At 29.4% G+C, this 18,856-nt stretch overlaps 1 protein-coding gene across 3 annotated transcripts in view; it reads right to left on the reverse strand.

Annotated features, from left to right (window-relative positions):
• LOC129913059 (cytokine receptor-like) overlaps nt 1–18,703 on the reverse strand; it is a 39,064-nt gene extending 20,361 nt beyond the window's left edge. Inside the window, exons 1-11 of one of the 3 annotated variants that reach the window (XM_055991458.1) lie at nt 18,484–18,703; nt 8,890–8,957; nt 8,513–8,676; nt 6,582–6,657; nt 6,356–6,495; nt 5,043–5,199; nt 4,511–4,988; nt 2,507–2,801; nt 1,350–1,806; nt 794–1,272; nt 577–698 (exon numbers count right to left, since the gene is read on the reverse strand). In XM_055991458.1, the coding sequence (XP_055847433.1) occupies nt 577–698; nt 794–1,272; nt 1,350–1,806; nt 2,507–2,801; nt 4,511–4,988; nt 5,043–5,199; nt 6,356–6,495; nt 6,582–6,657; nt 8,513–8,676; nt 8,890–8,957; nt 18,484–18,533 (2,486 nt within the window). In that variant the 5' untranslated portion in view covers nt 18,534–18,703. Of the gene's footprint in view, nt 1–576; nt 702–793; nt 1,273–1,349; nt 1,807–2,506; nt 2,802–4,510; nt 4,989–5,042; nt 5,200–6,355; nt 6,496–6,581; nt 6,658–8,512; nt 8,677–8,889; nt 8,958–18,483 lie in introns of all 3 variants that reach the window. The other 2 variants (XM_055991457.1, XM_055991459.1) reach the window with 2 other exon arrangements.
• Between the last annotated feature and the right edge of the window lie 153 nt (nt 18,704–18,856).

An 18,856-nucleotide genomic window follows, 5' to 3' on the forward strand; every position in this document is an offset into this window, starting at 1 on the left:
GATCGGCAGAAAATTTTAAGAAAAAAAGTAAAACATGGTTTAACTCAATTTTTTAACATTCTTCCTACTAAAGTACAATTTATTTTTTCATTCGTTTTTGTCGTACGTTTCAAAAAAAATTTTGTGACGTGAATAAGTCGCAAAAAAAACCAATGTAACAAAAAAGTTTTATACGCTTTGGTGGTTCAACTCAAAAACCATTATTCACACGGAGAAAAAAAAAATATACGAAATGAAAGACAGCAAGTCCAAAAAATTTTCAACAATTTTCTTCTGCATCTAGAAAAAAACTTTTCTTTAAAGAACAAGATTTACGAGTATGTGAAAGACCATGAAAGACGTTGGTTGAGTTAGTATTCATGTTATTTGCCCCAAGGTTCAGATAACAAGTTCTTATTTTAATCAAATAAACTTCGTTTATTAAAATGTTATTTATTAAAGATTATACAAAAAATGTCTTAAAAAGAAAATATCTACTAATATTTTACTATAAATTCTATAAATATACATAGAAGTTGAAAGATTGTCTTCTTAAAAAAATGGCGTTTTTACTATAAATTACTAAACATTACTTACTTCAAACTTTGACTAATATCCAAGAGCTGTTTCTTTGTTATGTATTCTGGATTCAATTCACTCAATAATGCAATGGCGCTTGGTGTGATATATCCATTCAATGATGATAGTACAACATTATCCTGCTAAAATGGGAACGCAAATAATAAATAATTTTTTTGTCCAACATCCAAATAAACCAACATTATATTTTCAAAAAAATTAAAAATAAACTTACATTTTTAGCTTGCGGTTCTACACAGCTATTTTTGATAATTGTAGGTTTGAAGCAGGTATTGTCTGAATAATGGATTTCGGTAGATATCGGTGGGCTTTCACTCTTTTCCAGTGTTATTGTATGGCTCACGACTTCTTGATTAACAGATAATAAGGAAGAGCTTTTTAAAGGTTTTATGACATAATTTTCAATTTCGCAGTCGCCAGAATTATTTTTTCTTTGAAGAATTCTTGGAATGTAATAATACATATTGGGTAACAACATCTCATCCCCTTTTCGACAGAAGTCAGTGTGTCCAAATGTTTTCCTAACATCTTTATTAGTTTTTGTTTTGAGCGGTTTATTTTCAAAATCAACAAGACCCTCAGGTATCTTGTATTCAATATTTTTCATTCTTATAAATTCTTTTAATATCCAACATAAAAGGATTACAAACAAAACTGACAAAGATAAAATTCCGATAATAATTTCGTTATTATCTGAAAAGAATAAACATTATGTATTAGACCATATTTTGTTCTATTTACCAAAAACACTTTAAAATAATAAAACTTACCGTTTTCGGTGGTACTTTTAACACGTTCAGTCGCTGGCCCTTCACCGTTTATGGAGACCATACGAATCCATATTTTGTAACTCGTAGAAGGTTGGAGACCTTTTATAACATAATTATTGTTAATACTCGGTATCCGTAAAGTTTTAATTTCACCAATGCATTCTTTTCCAACTTTACTTTCAATCATGCAGTATGTTAAGTTGTATTCTTTTAAAATAGAACTGTACCAACACTCGGTAGTCCATTGGAGATGAATAGAATCCTGTGAAATGATTGCTTCATCGAGAGAGAGATATCCAAGTCTGGGTTCATATTCCGGAGCACATGTTGCCCAACTTAATCCAGTGCTGTAATTTTCAAAGTTTTCTGACAAAGCGAAGTTGAGAGTTCGATTGTCTGACATTGTTGTTGTGTACATAATTGCATTCTTATCAATAGTTTCAAAATTTATTTTTCCCTGAAAAAAAAAAAAAACAAAATTTCTTACATTATTGTATTTATTCTTTTAATAGACCGACAGCCCGCAGCAGATTTCGGGTGTGAGTGATGGGTGGGTCAAAAAAATCGAAATTCTTTTTTTTTTTGATTTTATACTCCGAAAATCGATTGCTAGACACCTAGAATATACTCACCAAATATGAGCTATTTATATTAATGGAAAGGTCCTCCGCTTCGCAATTTTCCATTTTTAGATCTTGTACTAAAAAAGAATCATTTTTTTATAAAGCGTCTTTTTAGCAAATACTTTTTTCGTTATACTTTTACACTTTTTTCGATTATACTTAAAAGACCTTTTTTGTAGAGCGAAATTTGTTAAAAAGTCGATTGATAAAAAAACGACTTTTTTTAAATACAAGATTAATGTTAAATTGGAAAACTGCTAAGCGGACGATCTTCCCATTAATGTTAAGAGCTTATATTTGGTGAGTATATTCTAGAAGTGCCTAAAAATTGATATTTCGAAGTATAAAATAAAAAAAATATTGGATTTTTTTACCCATTATGCATATTCTAAATGCATATTTTCTATTTTTAAGAGCATATTTTAAGCCCATATTTGTCGTTTTTAGTTTAGGTGCATGCAAATCCTATCCGTAGTTATCACTTATCACCCACACCCAAATTCAGCTGTCTATAATAAATTTTAAGATATTTACCAAACAATCCGTTTTCGATTCTGTTTTTGCGACACATGACAGCAGCGTAAAATTACTCAAATTATATACATTTGTTGGTCGTTGCCAGACAATGGTATAGGTTTGGTTTTGTTGGTGATATATTTTTGTTATTTCTGGTTTGGGTATATTTGTTGTACGAGGATTAATTTCAATATCACTTGAATTTAATGATGTTCCATTTCGATTTTGGCTTTTCAATTTAAAAGTGTAATGTGATGTATTTTTGTATGTCAGCAGGGCCAAATTCGTGTCCATAGCGATAATCAATGTTTTGCTGTTGAAAAAGTATAGGTTTAGATTAGATTAAAATTGATTTACTAAACATTTTTGTTTCTTATAATAATTAACATGCTTATGTTACAATTGTTTAAATGAATAAATAGAAAAAGTTTGCCAAGTTTTCCAGGAAAAGTAATATATAGAAAAATTTCTGGCATTAATAAATGATATATTAAAAATATTAGTATTCTTTGCATTTTATCGTTTTAAACATTTATTTTGATAAGAAAATTTAGAATATTTTGTTTAAATACAATAGTTAATGAAATTGTAATATAAAATATGTATATATAATTTAACCATTGTTTTTATAATAGAATCTATTATTTTCGATTTGCCTGTCGACATAATTTTTTTTCTTTTTATACTCCTTATATGCTTGAAAATGCAATATCTTCTTAAAAACCATGTCGTGGAAGATCGCTAAAAGCATTTTCTGATTTATCTCAGAAAAGAAAACAGGATTAATTAGCTTTTAAAATCTATATCTGCTTAAGAGATACATTTTCGGCAAATAGTAAATTAAGTTTTGGAAAACCCATGATCTTCTTCAATCCTGTTTTGTTGACCAATTAAATTTATGTTTATAAATGTTCAGAGCTTGTGAGAAATGAGGAGGCTTTAATGATATCTCTCATGGTAAGACTACTAAACATATATTTTTGTGTTGTAGTTTGCTAAATGTGATTTATCAAAAGTTTAAAGTTCAACATTTTATATAACCAGAAAACTTCGAATCAAGAATTGTGCGTCCAATTGTGTAGATTAAAATCTGTACTTTTTAGTTAAAAACGTTTTGTCTGCTCATAAGAACTTATTTTAACTATAGACCAGATCACTTCGATACCTTTTACCAAAAGAATTTTATTTTCAAATTTTATTTAAGTTAGTGTTTACTATGTTTGATGGCAGTTTTAGCAATATTTTGTAAAACACAAATTTATTATCAAGATATTTTATCAGTGTTGCAACGCCGAAAGAAATGAACTCAATTGAAATTCATGAAAAATCAACACAAAAAGAAGAAAACTTTCGGTTTGGAATCTCTACACTGTAAGAGGAATGAATATAATCTTTTTTCATTAAACGCTTTTACAGAAAATGGTAAATAAATTCCAGTTAGAGGCAAATTCGAATTAAAGTAGGTTCGACTTAGAGGGAGTTGACTGTGGTTTTTCTATAAGTGAATGGTCATGTTTTGTAATTAATCGATTCAATTGTAAGTCAAAATACACTATTGCATTTAAATATGGGGCAATGGGTAATGAAGTACATATATTAAACAAACAAACAAATAAATAAAATAATAAATGAATACTAATCTACAAAAAAATTAAGTATTTGTGTAAAATTTCCCCATCCCACCAGAGGGATGGATTTTTTTCGTCTACTTTGATCAACATTTTCATGTGTCGAAACGTTTTGCTATTGATTTAATAAAATTAATAGCTGTGTTTTATTTTCCTCGTGATCCGGATCAGATCATTAAATTATTTGCAAAACAATAACAAAACAAAATCCTTCTTTTGTTGTAAAGCTAATAAAAACAATGATCTGATCTGGATCACGAGGAAAATAAAACAAATCGTTTCTAAGGTGGAGTCTAATTTAATATTTTTAAGAAGATTTCAGGATATAATTTAATATTTTGAGCGGAGTATATTATTAACAAAGCCTTATAAGGTTTAACGGCTTGGTACTCACATTAATTTTCCATCGCAACGAACTTCTGTAAAATTGTAACTAAAATCTGGACCATTTTCCTCATGTTTTGCCAATTCCTCCCAATATAAACGAATCTTTTCTCCTGTAGAGTCAATATCGAAACTACCAACAATCATCTTTGGTGCACGATCTGGTCGTTTTGGCTTTGTGTAAAAATATCCTTCAGATGCTTCGCTCCACATAGTCTCGTCTTTGACATCAGCTCTTACAGTCCTAACCCGGACACTATAACCATATCTATGGTAGGAATATGGCAAATCATTTATTTCAGCCTTATATGCTTTCTTTTGTAATGGGCCACTAATGTAAAACGAGTCAAACATTTCAGGATGTACACGAATCTCGTATTTCAAACCATCTGTAAACTTGTAGTGGCTAAATTTTTCAACTCCCAAATTCAATGAAACGCTGTTTGTTGTCAAATTCTCAACTTCTACGTTCGGTTTAGCTGGGACAACTAAAATCAAAGTTAATTAATTTGAAAATAATAAAAAAAAAAAATTATACTTACTTTTACTATGTAGATCAATCCACAGAATTTGAGTAAGAGTTCCAAGTGAATTGCTTGCGATTAATTTAAATTTATAGCAACATATAACTGGTCTAAAATCGTTTTGCAAATTGCAGATTCTTTCAGAAGGTTTATTAGTTTCCAGAAGAACACATTCCTGTAAATAAATTAATAAGGCATGAATTTTTGATAGACTACGGAATAATTTGGGATTTTTATGTTTCATAAAAGTATTCAAGAACTCGATAACGGTAACGTATTCACCTACTTTGAAACAGAAAAAGGTCAATATGGTGTCGGTTTTTTTTTATTAGAAAAGAACTTAAGGAGAATGTTAATGAAATCAAAGGATTTAGCAATAGAATTATAGGTACCTATGAGATTATAAAAATGTAAAGTATCCATCCCTTTTTTTTAACAAGGCTGAATTTTAAAATGTTAACGGGCTCAAAAGTTTTTTAAATAATTTTTTTAAAAATATTCCCAAGTATTCTCTATTATTTTATTTACCCGTGCCGAATTAATTTTCAATTTTTCGATAAATTAAAGGGAAATTTGAAGTGTTTTAGTTAAAAATTCGGCAAAACTGTAAACGTTGATGGAAAATTTTCAAAATTTGTAAATATCTTAAGCACGAAAAAATTATTTTTAATTTTTTAGAAAAATGTTAAGTCATAAAAAAAATAATCGTCAATATCATGAAAACAACGAAATTGTCGATTCTTTTTAACTGGGTTAAAAAAAGTATCAAGAATTGTCAGACAAAGAGACCCTCTATCACCAGAACTTTTTTTGGCAGCCCTTGAAGAAATTTTCAGAAATCTAAAGTGGAAAGATAAGGGCTCGAGAATAAATGGCAAACAAGTCTCAAATCTAAGATTCGCTTATGATATTATTCTTATTGCAAAAACCAGTTAAGAGTTGCAATCAATGATTGATGAGTTATGCCTCCAATGTAAGAATATTGGTTTATTACCAAGTCAAAAACCAAAAACTATGTCTAACGGTGATACCAATGAAATACGAATGGGAACTTCAATTCTCGAATACGTTGAGGATTATTCATACCTTGTGCAAATTATTTCTTTCTAATATAAAGAAATGCAGGAAGTAGAGCATCGAATTTCCAATGCCTGGAAACCGTTTTGGAACTGACCGTGTGCTTCTAAATCAATTGTTGTTAAATTACACAAAAAAAGGCCTGTCGCAATATCGGAAATACCGTACAAAGCAAAGTACATTTTTTTCTTGTTTTGTTATGTATGAAAGATTAGTTATTCTTTTTAAAAGAATTTAATTAATAATTAACTTACCTTTTCAGGAGTAGGAGCAGTTGAGAAAATTAATTTGTAATCGGTGCCTTTATTATTCTCAGGAATGGTAAATTTACATGCCATTGTATTGAAATCATAACCACGACATTCAAAATCGATAACAGCAACGGGTGTGATTCCTGGAAAATGAAATAAAAAAAAAGAGTTTATTTTAACAGCAACAAAAAAATGGAATAAACATGAATAGAACCAAACAAACACTTACCAACATGAATACTAGTATCAGTAGTATCGCATTTACAACTGTATTTAGCTGTTTTAATCGAAGGTTTAATTACGCCCTGAAAATAAGAAATAGGGTTAAGAAATATTTTAAAATAAAGCTTAAAACGTTTGATTTTTTTAAATTTTTTTTTAATGTTAATTAAATTTATAACCTTAACATGAATTGAATATGAATAAAATAATTAATATAAATTACAAACTTTAAGAAAACCAACTTGTTGAATATTTCAAAGAAAAATGTGTGTAACTTACTTAACACAAACTTAGAAAACTACCTGCGTTTTATTTTAAAAATACTTAAAAAATAAAAATGCATTTTCATTAAAGTTATTTTAAAATAGAATATTATGTAATGAAATTAGCTTAAAGGTCAGCTTATTTTATATTTCCATGGTCACTCTTAGATCCATCTAATAAAGTGTGGGTTTGTTTTTCTAAATTTAATTTCTAGCGATACGGAATTTTTTCTTGGAAATTGCATTAATTTCATTAATGATATGCTATTGAAAAAAATAAAAAAAAGATTTATTTGATTTCTACTCGAAAGACGGGTTATTAGAAAAAAAAACGTAGGAACTGCTTAGAGACAAAAAGAAAACAATTATTATAATTTTTTTTTTTAAACTATTTTGAGACAACGTACAGTGGTGTTACAAATATTTTGTTCAAACATTCCACTACCCTTTCGGGGGCAGTTCTTGAAATTAATTTAAGCTACAGGGTTTCTTTCAATAGGTAGGAAAGTGTCACTTGGTGTGCGAAACTGTAACAGCGTGCTAAGGATAGAGCTGGCTGGCGAAGCTTGTTTGTTGAGGCCCAAATCCACAGCGGATTGTAGCTGCCTTACGCTGCATTGTCACCCTAAGTAAGTAAGTAAGGAAAGTGTCGATCAAGTACAGCATAAAATTCAATGTTGTTATTTATATGAAATGGGAGGATTTTTGTGCGTAGAAAATCATAGGAAAGACTGAGCTCTGTATGCATCTTATGGTAGCTCAAATGTGAATGTGTGATGGTCTAGGGATCCTTATCTAGAGGTAAAAAAGTCAGAATTGACATCCTTGAAATGAAGACCACTGTAGAAGTTTACCTCGCTGGAGCTTTTTGGTGATTCAGGCACAGGTATTTTTTTTTTTTTTCTAAAATATTAGTAGGTAAATTATTCGTTTACTCTGCTCTGTAGCCTCTTATTCAGACAGATAGTATGACAGACTGATAGACGGGACTTCAGATACCCACTTTTTCGAATTCTCAATTACCGTAAAAGACCAAAATTATTTTGGATTAACCATTTTTTTTAAATTTTATTCTCATTTAAATATTTTTGAATAACTCACTCTAATGGAAAAATTAGCTGGGCAAAGAAAGAATAATAATTTTAGAGCTCAAACAAATGAAAACACTTCCTATTTCAAAAAATGGCTTAATTCATTTTTTTTTTCAAACAAGATCTCCTGCCCATTCCCAACGAGGTCATAATTCACTGCGTATTAACTTAATATCTTATTAAACTTAATGGTATTCCTTGTAACAGTCAATTGTACCAAAAAAGAAACATAAAGATTTAACCGGTCATCACTGTTTTTGTTAATTGTTAATTCAATTTCCAAATTTCAACGTAAAAATAGTTTTCAATTGAAAAAGAAGAGAAACAGAAACGCGCGTATTAATCTCTAGAATTTCTTTTAAAACGAAATTTAGTTTCGAGTACTAGGAAACTTTGCGCGATCCATTGAAATAAAAACAAACAAAAAAAAAAAAACACGAGGAATATAAAAATGCATACCACACAGAGCCAAACACTTAAAGAACACTTAGAAGAACTCAACAAGAGAAAAAAACAAGTAGGGTTAAAACCTGTAAGTTAAATTGAAAGAAACAAAAACCTAAAAATAAAATTGCAAAACTTACATTTATCTGGTCTTTTGGGATCGTTGTTGTGTTGCTACTACTTTGTTCTTGGTAGTATGGCAGACAGGAGCTGTTATTCTCATTAAAGTATCTTCTAATCATTCGGCACGTTATGTTGTTATTGGCTCCGATCGCAATCTTTTCAACTTCAGCTGGATTCACTTCTGAAAATGGAATATTTTTCAAATGAAGTGCACCAGTGCAACAAATGATGGCAGTTTAATGGAATTGCTATTGGTTTAGTTGAACAGATAGATGTATATGACCATAAGGAGGATTTAAATAATGGATGCATGAAATGCGATTCATTTTTATAAAGAAATGCAAGTTATTCCGGAGAAATTTGCAAAAAAAATGGAAATCTGAAGAAAACTTACCGCCAAAGATATTGTGCGCCGTTGTCCCTTGCGTAAATTCCATGGTCAATAACAAAGTAAATAATAACCTGAAAATGTAAAAATATTATTTTATTTGTATTACCATATATGCAATAGAGCAGATATTAAGATGTCGCGTCGGTGTGGTTGTTACATTTTGTAAAAATTAAAAAAAATTAAACGATGAGCATTGGCAACTTCTTTAAAAAAAAGGCTTTGCAAATTACCACCCATAACATTAAGTTAGTTGTTGTTTTTGTATGTACTTTATCAAAAAATATAGATTCTAGTTTGAATAATTTGATTTTAAAATTTTGTTTCCGAAATATTATTAGCCCACTCAGATAAATGTTTAACCTCGGAATGAGGGCTAATATCCCTCAAAAGTGTAGAAAATCTCATGTCCGCAAATCGCGATTTTCAAGGTCAAACCGCGAAATCTAGATTTTCGAAATAAGCAATAATAGACAATGGTATTATATACACATACATTATGATACATGATTTCAAGGTATTTTTAAATGCTGATTCCGAGGTTCCTTTGTTCACCTTATTTGACTGTTCAGAGCGTTTTTTTTTTTTTGAGAAAGAAAATTTTATACAAATTTTGATTTTTTTTTGGCAAATCAAATTTTCTCCTCACAATAAATTAATGAGGGTTGCATTTGGAAAAAAAAATATGTATTAAAAAAAAGGAACTAGATTCAATTTTTTATTTTATTGAAGAATGTATATTTTTATAAAAAGTATTTGTCCTACTTTATTATTATTTTAATCAAAATCGTTAGAACTGTTTTTGAGACAAACCACTTTTTTTCATGTTGGTCATATTATTATTATGGTACTGTAAATTTTGTTTAAAAAAAAATCCCTTAAATACGAAGTTTGTAGTAATTCCCTTTATTTAAGCCTGCAATTTGAAGTAGAGCCAGATAGACAGGCACACAGATTTACAGAATTGCGAGACTTTTTTGCATTTTCTATCATTGTAATGTCATGTCTGATATTTATCTCGAGTTGAATTTTATTTTTTTCGAATTATACCGTGTACTTATACTTAAAAACAATCAAATAAAAAGAAACATACAATTTTAGATCTTACCTACATATATGGAAAGTAAAAAATTAACTTTTTTATTCAGAGACTCGAACGAGTCCTAAACAAAATCGTATGGCATAACTATGCCACCGTGTCCGTGTGCTGGAAGCCCTAGCCCATTAAAACCTACCTACAAGCCTCACCAGTATATTCATCAAATATTTCTGCGAGTCTAATGATAACTTTTATTTTACGATGGTAAATGAACTTAATGTTATAAAAATAACTAAAATAATTAAAATTATTAAAATAAGGCGTCTTAGTAAGGGTACAACAGATCTAACTGATGAGCCCACTGTCGTACCTGTGCGAAACGCTTAATGTTCTTAATGTACTTAGGTACTTAATGTTTTCAATCAATTTAATTTGGCAATTATTTATGTACACTAAGGCGTTTCAAAAACAAAAAAAAAATGTGTTTGATTTTCTCGGAACCAGGCTCAAATTTTCGTTTAGTCCAAAAAAAAGGTCCCAGAAAATTTGAGCCCTTAATATTAATGTTAAATACTTCCGCACTTTTTTATTTCCCATAAGAATAACACAGGAAATTTTGTTTTTAATTTGTGATTCTTATGAAGGATTAACTCCACTGCCATGCGAATCAAAGATTTTGTAGAGAATTGAATGCTCTATAAATAAGGTTTACAAGGATTTTCATTTAATCAAGTCAGTCAGAAGCTATTCGAGGTCAAAGGTAAATTTATCTTAATTCAACCGTTTTTTTTTTCTTGCAATACTCCAAAATTTATAAATCTATGTGTACAAGATGTCCTGTAATTACATAAAGAAAACTTCGGGAATGATTTTTGGGTATATTCTATGAAAGAAATTGTTCTAAAGTAACGCATTATCTGCGAAATTGATGATTTAAGAAAATTCTTACTTTGGTATACGGTATACCTTTACTCATGTTAATGATAACACTGGCCTACAAAATTTTAGTGCGGGCACTTAAATATACTTTTCTATAGGTCTTTGAGGTGCTGAACTCGAATCTGAAGTCAGAAATATCCTATAAGCTCACGTTTTTGAAATATTACCGTTTGAAAGTTAAAAAAATCGTGTTTTGACTTATTTTGAAGTTAACAAGATTTTCCCCACATGAACCAAAAAGATATACTTTTCTGAAGGTTTCCGGTGTGCTGAACTCGAATCCGAAGTCAAAAATATCCTAGCAGTTCACGTTTTAGAAATATTTTGTTTAGAAAATGCAAAAAAAAAGTTTTTTAACTACTTTTGGTGTTATGCCTTAATTTGAAGAAATTTTTTTTAAATATAAATCATAACGGTTTCTATAAGAACTATTTTTCTTTTTTCAAGACCCGTTTAAATTTTCGCAATATCTTTTTTATTGCGCGAGATATCTTAAAATGAAGTAAGTGTGTATGGCTTAATTTATCAAAAAAGGAGATGAAAATGTGATACATTATAATAAGCCATAAAACTGACGATATCTCGAACAATAAAAAAGATATCGAAAAGATTTAAAAAATTCTTGAAAGAAGGAAAATAGTTCTTACAGAGATCGTAATAAATTGTATTTAAAAGAAATTTCTTCACATAAAAGCATAACCTCAAAAGTAGTAATTTTTGCAACTTCTAACGGTAATAAACGGGAGCTGACAGGATGTTTTTGACTTCAGATTCGAGTTCAGCACACCGAAAACCTTTAGAAAAGTATATCTTTGTCTCGGCACCAAAAACGTTGTTGACTTGTGTAATTTCTCAATTAATATTCTTTATTTTATTTACAAAATATTAAAAAAAAACTCCAGTTTATTTGTTCTTAAGCTAACATTAATTTTTGAGCATAGTACCTATATATATTTTTAACATAACCAATAATAGAAATATTTTTTTTTGCGACCAATTTTTTAACGTATATTTGTAGATTTATATTAGGTTTATGCAGGCTATTTTGATCAATTTGATTTTAAATGCAAATAAAAAACTATATTTCTGCTTTTACTCAACGTCTCGTGTCGCTATTCACGACATCTTTAGGGGTTTTTTATTGATATGTTATTTTTTGTTGAATTTCTATTTGTTTTATTTGCATTTAAAATCAAATTGACCAAAATAGCCAGCATATACCTATAATAAAACTACAAATGACCAGTACTTATTAGTAAAGTCTCATTAGCAAATAGAATAACTTTATATTCCATATTTCAGAGCACCTTGTGGAACACTTAACTACACCACTAGAGTAGGTATCGACATTTTATAACCAAACCTTGCCCTTTGGTCCTTGCACTAAAATATGATTATCTATTTTATTCCGTACGATTTTAAACTCGGGTATGTTTTTCTTAACATCATCTTTCATTACACATAAATGTTTTTAGCACGATAAAATTATCCTTGTTATCCTTTGCATATATTTTTATATACATTTAATTTGTTGTATATTAACTCAAGTTAGCACTCCTGTATGCACTTATGTTTTTCAATTTCAAGTTTTCACTTTAATTGAATAAATTTTTCAAATGTCATAAGGTCAACACAACATTTTATTTTACTATCAATCATTTCAAAGAGTTGAGAACTATCGTCATTAACAAAAAAAAAAAAAAAAAACAAAAATAAAATCCTACTTCTTCTTATAAATTGTCAAATGTTATCTTCGAATATTTGAATATTCGGCATTTCTTATCTTTGATTTATTTCAATTTGAATTGTTTTATTGTCAGATATATTATAATTAACACAGTCAATTTTCACAACTATTCGATTAGCGTTCTAGAATAATTAGGTAGTTATCAGGTTATGAGTTGTAACAGCCTCTCATTCGTTATGATTTCTTCTATTTTTAATTTACTATTATCTTAAAATATGTAGTTGAAATGTATTTTATATTATTTAATCAAGCAATGATCTATAAATGTTTACATTCTCAGGAATAGAAATTCATTCAGGTATTTTTTTTTTCGAATATAAAATAAAAATCTACTTTATTCATTCAATAATTTCCGAATTAAATCTGATTCTTTAGAATAATTATTGGCTAATGGACCCTATGATTAACCAATTCTGGGTTATTATTTTGTGAAAATAAGAGCTCTCTCATGAGGGATTTTATTAATGGGAAAACACACTGGCTAGAAATAAGAAGGTACAGAAAAAAAACCTGTAAATCAGGCTCGGACATAGGGAGGGGGGATGCAAAAGAAATAATAAGAAATAAGTGAATGAATTTTTAGAATAGGTATATAAGCGGGTAAAAACCTTCTGGGTCGGATTGTTTTTATGGTTTTATTGGAACTAGCATTAAAATGTGCTATAATAATATAAGCATCTTTAGAGTTTTATTGGCATATAATTTCCTTACAGTGATGAATTTTTTTGAAAACTTAGTATTTTTTGTGTGCCGGTGCACTGCATAAGCATAGAAGGTGTTGGATTGTTTCTTCTTCAGGATCTGCTTGGTCGTTTGGCATGTTGTAATGTTAAAATTATTTTATGATTTAGTTATTTTGTATTTAAACCATATATGTACATAATGTATACTTTAATGGAAAATAGTCTTCTTCTTAAAATAAGTATGTACACAGTAGAACCTACTAGGATTAGACCTACCTTACTTCAACACCTAAAATATAACCGAAACCCATGTGAAAAACATGATACACTGATGAAATTCGGTATGACGATTTAAGATAAAAATGATATACATAAATGACATAAATTTTGTTAATTTTATAAACTAGGTGAAAAAGTTCCTGCTATGTAAGATTTTAAAGAGTCTACAAAATTATCTTGAAAGGGTGTTTTTTTTTTTCAAAGAAATTGAGTGTTAGTACCACAAAAACTGCGACAAAAATGGTACCTCAATAAATAATTGGTAGAAATGATTCATTTATAACAGAAATCAAGAATCTTAGCAGTCAATAAAAACATTAAAGGCGAAAGTGTGTTTTTTTTTTAGGAAATAAGGAAAACCGGCGATAAGACCAATAAAATCAGTGGTATAGAAAGTACACATACGTTATTTATTAAAAATGTTGTCTTTGCTATGGGTATTATGAAAGAAATTAGTCTATACATCTTTTTCCATGTGAAAGGGTGTTTTTTTTTTTTTAGATGTAGACAAAATGTGGGCTTATTGGAAAAAATATAGTAGTGGTACCCTATTGAAATTAAGTAATTATGTTACTTTTGAGATTGGAAACAAGAATTTGAAGCGTCTATAAGAACATCATGGTTAAAAGGGTGTTTTTTTTTAGAATAAAAACAAAATTGATGGGACTAATGAAATATGGTAAAAACATTGAATTTAAGATGAAAAGCAAAAATATAAAGTTTTCACAAAAAAAATTAGGTGAAAGGGTGTTTTTTTTTTCGAAGAGTAAAATCTGTAATTGATCCCATAAAACCAATGATTCGCGAAAAACGCGAAACGTTTAATTTCTCATCAAAACCAAAAATAAAATGAATCATTGGCTTTTTGGGACCAATTACAGATTTTGCTGTCTGCGGGAAAAATATCCATCTATACATTAAAATTTTTCAAATATATTTTGTAAGAAAAAGCAGAAAAAATTAGGTTTCAAAAAAGCTCTCATAGAAAAAATAAGTGAACATTTTTGTTTGACATGGTTGCATTGAAATGTTAATATTTCGACATATACATAGGTACGCAATGCACTATTAGATAAAAGTCTTAAATGAATTCTGATAAGATTGTTGAACGAATATAAATGTAAAATTAATAAAGTTTTGTCGAAAAAATAGAAACAAATTTAAAAATTAAAAATAAATGGAAAAGAATTCAAAATAGCTACCTTAAACTTAATAGCTTAATAACGTCGCAACTAATGTTAATGGTTATGATCTTTGTTTTTTTGTAAAAAAAAAAAAATGTTTGCATCCAATATGGATGTTATGGGCATACAAATAGTTTTTTGTAAAAACAAAAAGGTGAAATAAGAACCCCCTTCCCTCCAAAGCTGTATGGCATATCCATCCTTTTCCATCCTACCAAAATTAGCATTAACAGCTTTTCGTTTCTGTACACCTTTCAAACAATCGCCTTCCAAAAGAAGTTCATGCTTTCATCACTAAATTCTATACAAAAAACTATGCCAAACTAGAACGATGACACGGTATTGAACTCTGCCCCGTCAATCAGTCCTAAAACCCTGTCAAAGCGTCTTATAAACAATGAGAGAGATTACAAGATCATTGAAAATAGTCAATGCGTTGCCCAAAAATGTGTGTCAACGCTAGTGTCATCGAACCCGTCAAATTACACCTTTTTTACACAACAAATGAAAGACTTAAATAGAGTTAAGCCTTGCGCAGATTTTGGCACTAGATTTAGATTTTTTTTATTTTTTTACTTGGTCCGATACAGCTGTGAGACCTCTACACATTAATTCTGTTGGCAGTTTCTTAACTCAGGTTGTTCAAGTCCGGTTGTCATTGTGCTAAAAGATAGAATTATTATAAACTAAAGTCTAGGTGACTTCTCAGTAAGAAGATCTGTTAGCACATTCACATCACAAGGCAGGTTTTTTTCCCAGACCGATTTTGATAATCAATTGTCGACTATCGCCTTAGCCGATTTCTCCCAAGATAATTATCCGGAGTTTAATTTTGTCTCCATAAAACAGTAGTGCCAAGGTAGGTGTATATAGATATATGTACTTAGTTGTTGTTGTTTTTAACTTAGTACAAAAAAAGTGTACTGTGAGCTTGTACCGAGTCCTAGCTAGTACATGATGCTAAATTGACAGTACTAAGACTTAGGTCTTGGGTGAATAAATCACTTGGTATCGATTTGAGTACTTATTTTAGGACTACAACCGGTAATAGCACTAGGACTCTGTGGAGAAATTGGCCGCTAGAGTTTTACTGGCATAGACTTTTCTCTTGTTATTTACACGATAATTTACCTATGTTTATTGAATTTTGTTCAATGAGTTTTGGTGAAAACTTCGTAACTTTTGTGCGTGTTTAGCATTAAAAAAAAAAAATAATAATAATTCACCACAAACTCTTACATTGAAACCTTTCATTTTAAACTGTGGTTTTCCTGGAGTATACCTACTTGCTTTTTGTATTTGTTCGATGTAAAATATAATAATTTTCCTTAACTTGTTTTTTTGTGTAGGCTAAAGGTCGTTTTTGATATTTAATTATTTTTCGTCGACGTTTCAAGTGTGAATACACTCTTCTTCAGGACTATAATAATAAAATAATTCTAAAAAAATTATAATATATTTATAATAGATACTTATCTTAAACTTTTCTTTTCTTAAATTCTTTGTTATGGTTCTCAGTAAGTTTTTTAGATTTCTTAAATCGCTCAAATATTTTAAAATTCAATAAAAATGTCTTGAAAAAGACGTTTGTAATCATTGAATTTTCAAAATATAAAAATTTTTTATTCATTGATATAAAACGACCTATAGCCTACACAAAAAAACAAGTTAAGTTATTTAACAAAGGTCACGAAGAAAGGAATAATAGTTTATAATTATTTTCAATTTATTTTTTTAAAGATTAATAACACCGGCACACAAAAAAAAAGTGTCATGTACCAGGAACCAGACCTATCTTTCCATATGTTTTTGGGCACGCTGAATCCGAATTTCAAGTCCGTTTGGCCCTGTCACCCTCCAGTTTTGAGTAAAATGCAAAAAAACATTTTTCTCAAAACTGGAGGGTGACCGGGCAAAGCGAACTTGAAATTCGGATTCAGCGGGTCCAAAAACATATAGAAAAATAGGTCTGGTTCCTGGTATACATATGTATACAACTTTTTTTTCGTGTGCTGCCACTATCGCTGTCATCCCCGTCTAGGGTTGCCAACTTTTTTAAGAAGGAATAGAGTATATTTGATTTCAGAGATGAACAAAAAGAGTACATTTGAAAAAAAAGAGTACCATTTATTTCAAGTCTTGAAAATGTATTTTTTGGTGCTTCTTGCAGTATATAACAATATTTTTGTTATTTTTTGATCAATTTCAATGAAGCCCTATTCCTCTTATTTCATCACTTCATATTCATGACCCAAAATACTCTCTCAGTGAATGCTGAAGTTGCAAGAACAGATAGTATATAGCTCACAATTTTTGCAGTTAACATTATAATTCATCGAAATAAAAAGAAATAAGAAGCTTAACTCAAACATACATAAATACCTTGATTTTTTACAAGAAATAATCTAATGTTTTGAGGTCTTAAACAAAACAAAGTAAAATAGAGAACAAAATTAGAATTTAAAAATTAGATTTTAAAAATTTTTCTTTAATTAATATGTAAAACCTTTTTTTTGTAAAAAGTCAAGGTATTAATATTCTATACATTTTTTTATTTCGATGAATTATATTGATAACAGCAAAAGTTACACCAGTTCAAACATTGCAAAATCAAGAAAAATAGCATCAGTTGCGATTAATTTTTTTCTATTAAAAAAAAAAACAAAGTTTAAGTTTTTGAAAAATCCTTTGATTCAATTTCATTACAAAATAGAATTTAAAAAAAAATTAAATTTTAAGTCCGACTAAGAAACAAACAAAACAAGCAGGTCATACTAAAACAACGACCAAAATTTTAGTGTTTTGTAATCTCTAAATTACAATTGTTCAAATTTAGAAATTATGAGGTCGAATATTTTAAGCCTCGTTTTCCTTTTCATTCAATTATCCTTAGAAATATAAAAGTTATCCACCAATTTGTAAATGTTAAGATGTTTATGTGGCAGTACACTTAGCCTTAAGTAAAAAAAAAAGAGTATTTTGGCGTACTCTATCAGAGTTAAGCCAGAACTTTAATTGGCGGATGGAGTCGGAAGCTACTGTCAATTGTTGTTGTTTTCCATAAGTTTTCATCCGACGAGTGCGCTCGCAACCGCACTCGACGGATGAAAACTTATGGAAAACAACAACAATTGACAGTAGCATCCGACTCCATCCGCCAATTATAGTTCTGGCTTTATAGACTATAGAGTACACATACGTGAAATAGAGTACAATACTCTTTTTTAGAGTACGGCTGGCAACCCTATCCCCGTCACAAAAAAAAAAAAGTTTAATGTACCAGGAACCAGACCTATCTTTCTACATGTTTTGGACCCGCTGAATTCGAATTTCAAGTCCGTTTTGCCCGCACACCCTCCAGTTTTGAGATAAATGCAAAAAACTAAAAAAAACTCATACAAATTCAAACAAAATGCAGTCACTGCTCAAAACTGGAGGGTGACCGGGCCAAACGGACTTGAAATTCGGATTCAGCGTGTCCAAAAACATATAGAAAGATAGGTCTGGTTCCTGGTACATGACACTTTTCTTTTTTTGTGTGCCGGTGTAATTATACAATCTATCACCTTATAAGGATAGTTAATAAATAAGAACACCCCCGCACCCCCCTCTGATAAAATCATGACCACGCTCCTGAACTTTATCATTTCTCAAAAAAAAAAATTACACATTCAAAAAGGAATACAAACAAAAAATCCCCCTAAAATTCAACATAGATAAATAACTTACCGCAATAACAAACCGCATTTAGCAAATTCAAAGTCCACAATCGTCGTCATTATGGAAGATGCAAATAAAAATAAGTCAAATCTTCACAAAAAAAAACACTTTCTTTTAACAATTTAATTTTTTTATTATTTTACACATTCAATAAGATAAAAAATACAATCTTTAAAATACGCAAATTGCAAACGTCACTGCGCAAACAACAAAAATCCATAGTTTTTTTTTTTGATGAAAGAGTAGAAAAATACCTGCACTGAGATGCAAATATTTTTTTTTTTTTTATTTATCGTTCAAAAAATAAAAACATGTACATTCTACAAAAAAAGAACATCATCATCATTGTATATATATTTCCAATGTATATATACAATGATCA

The sequence above is a fragment of the Episyrphus balteatus genome, chromosome 3 (assembly GCF_945859705.1).
Source record: "Episyrphus balteatus chromosome 3, idEpiBalt1.1, whole genome shotgun sequence".
NCBI classification, from domain to species: Eukaryota; Metazoa; Arthropoda; class Insecta; order Diptera; family Syrphidae; genus Episyrphus; species Episyrphus balteatus.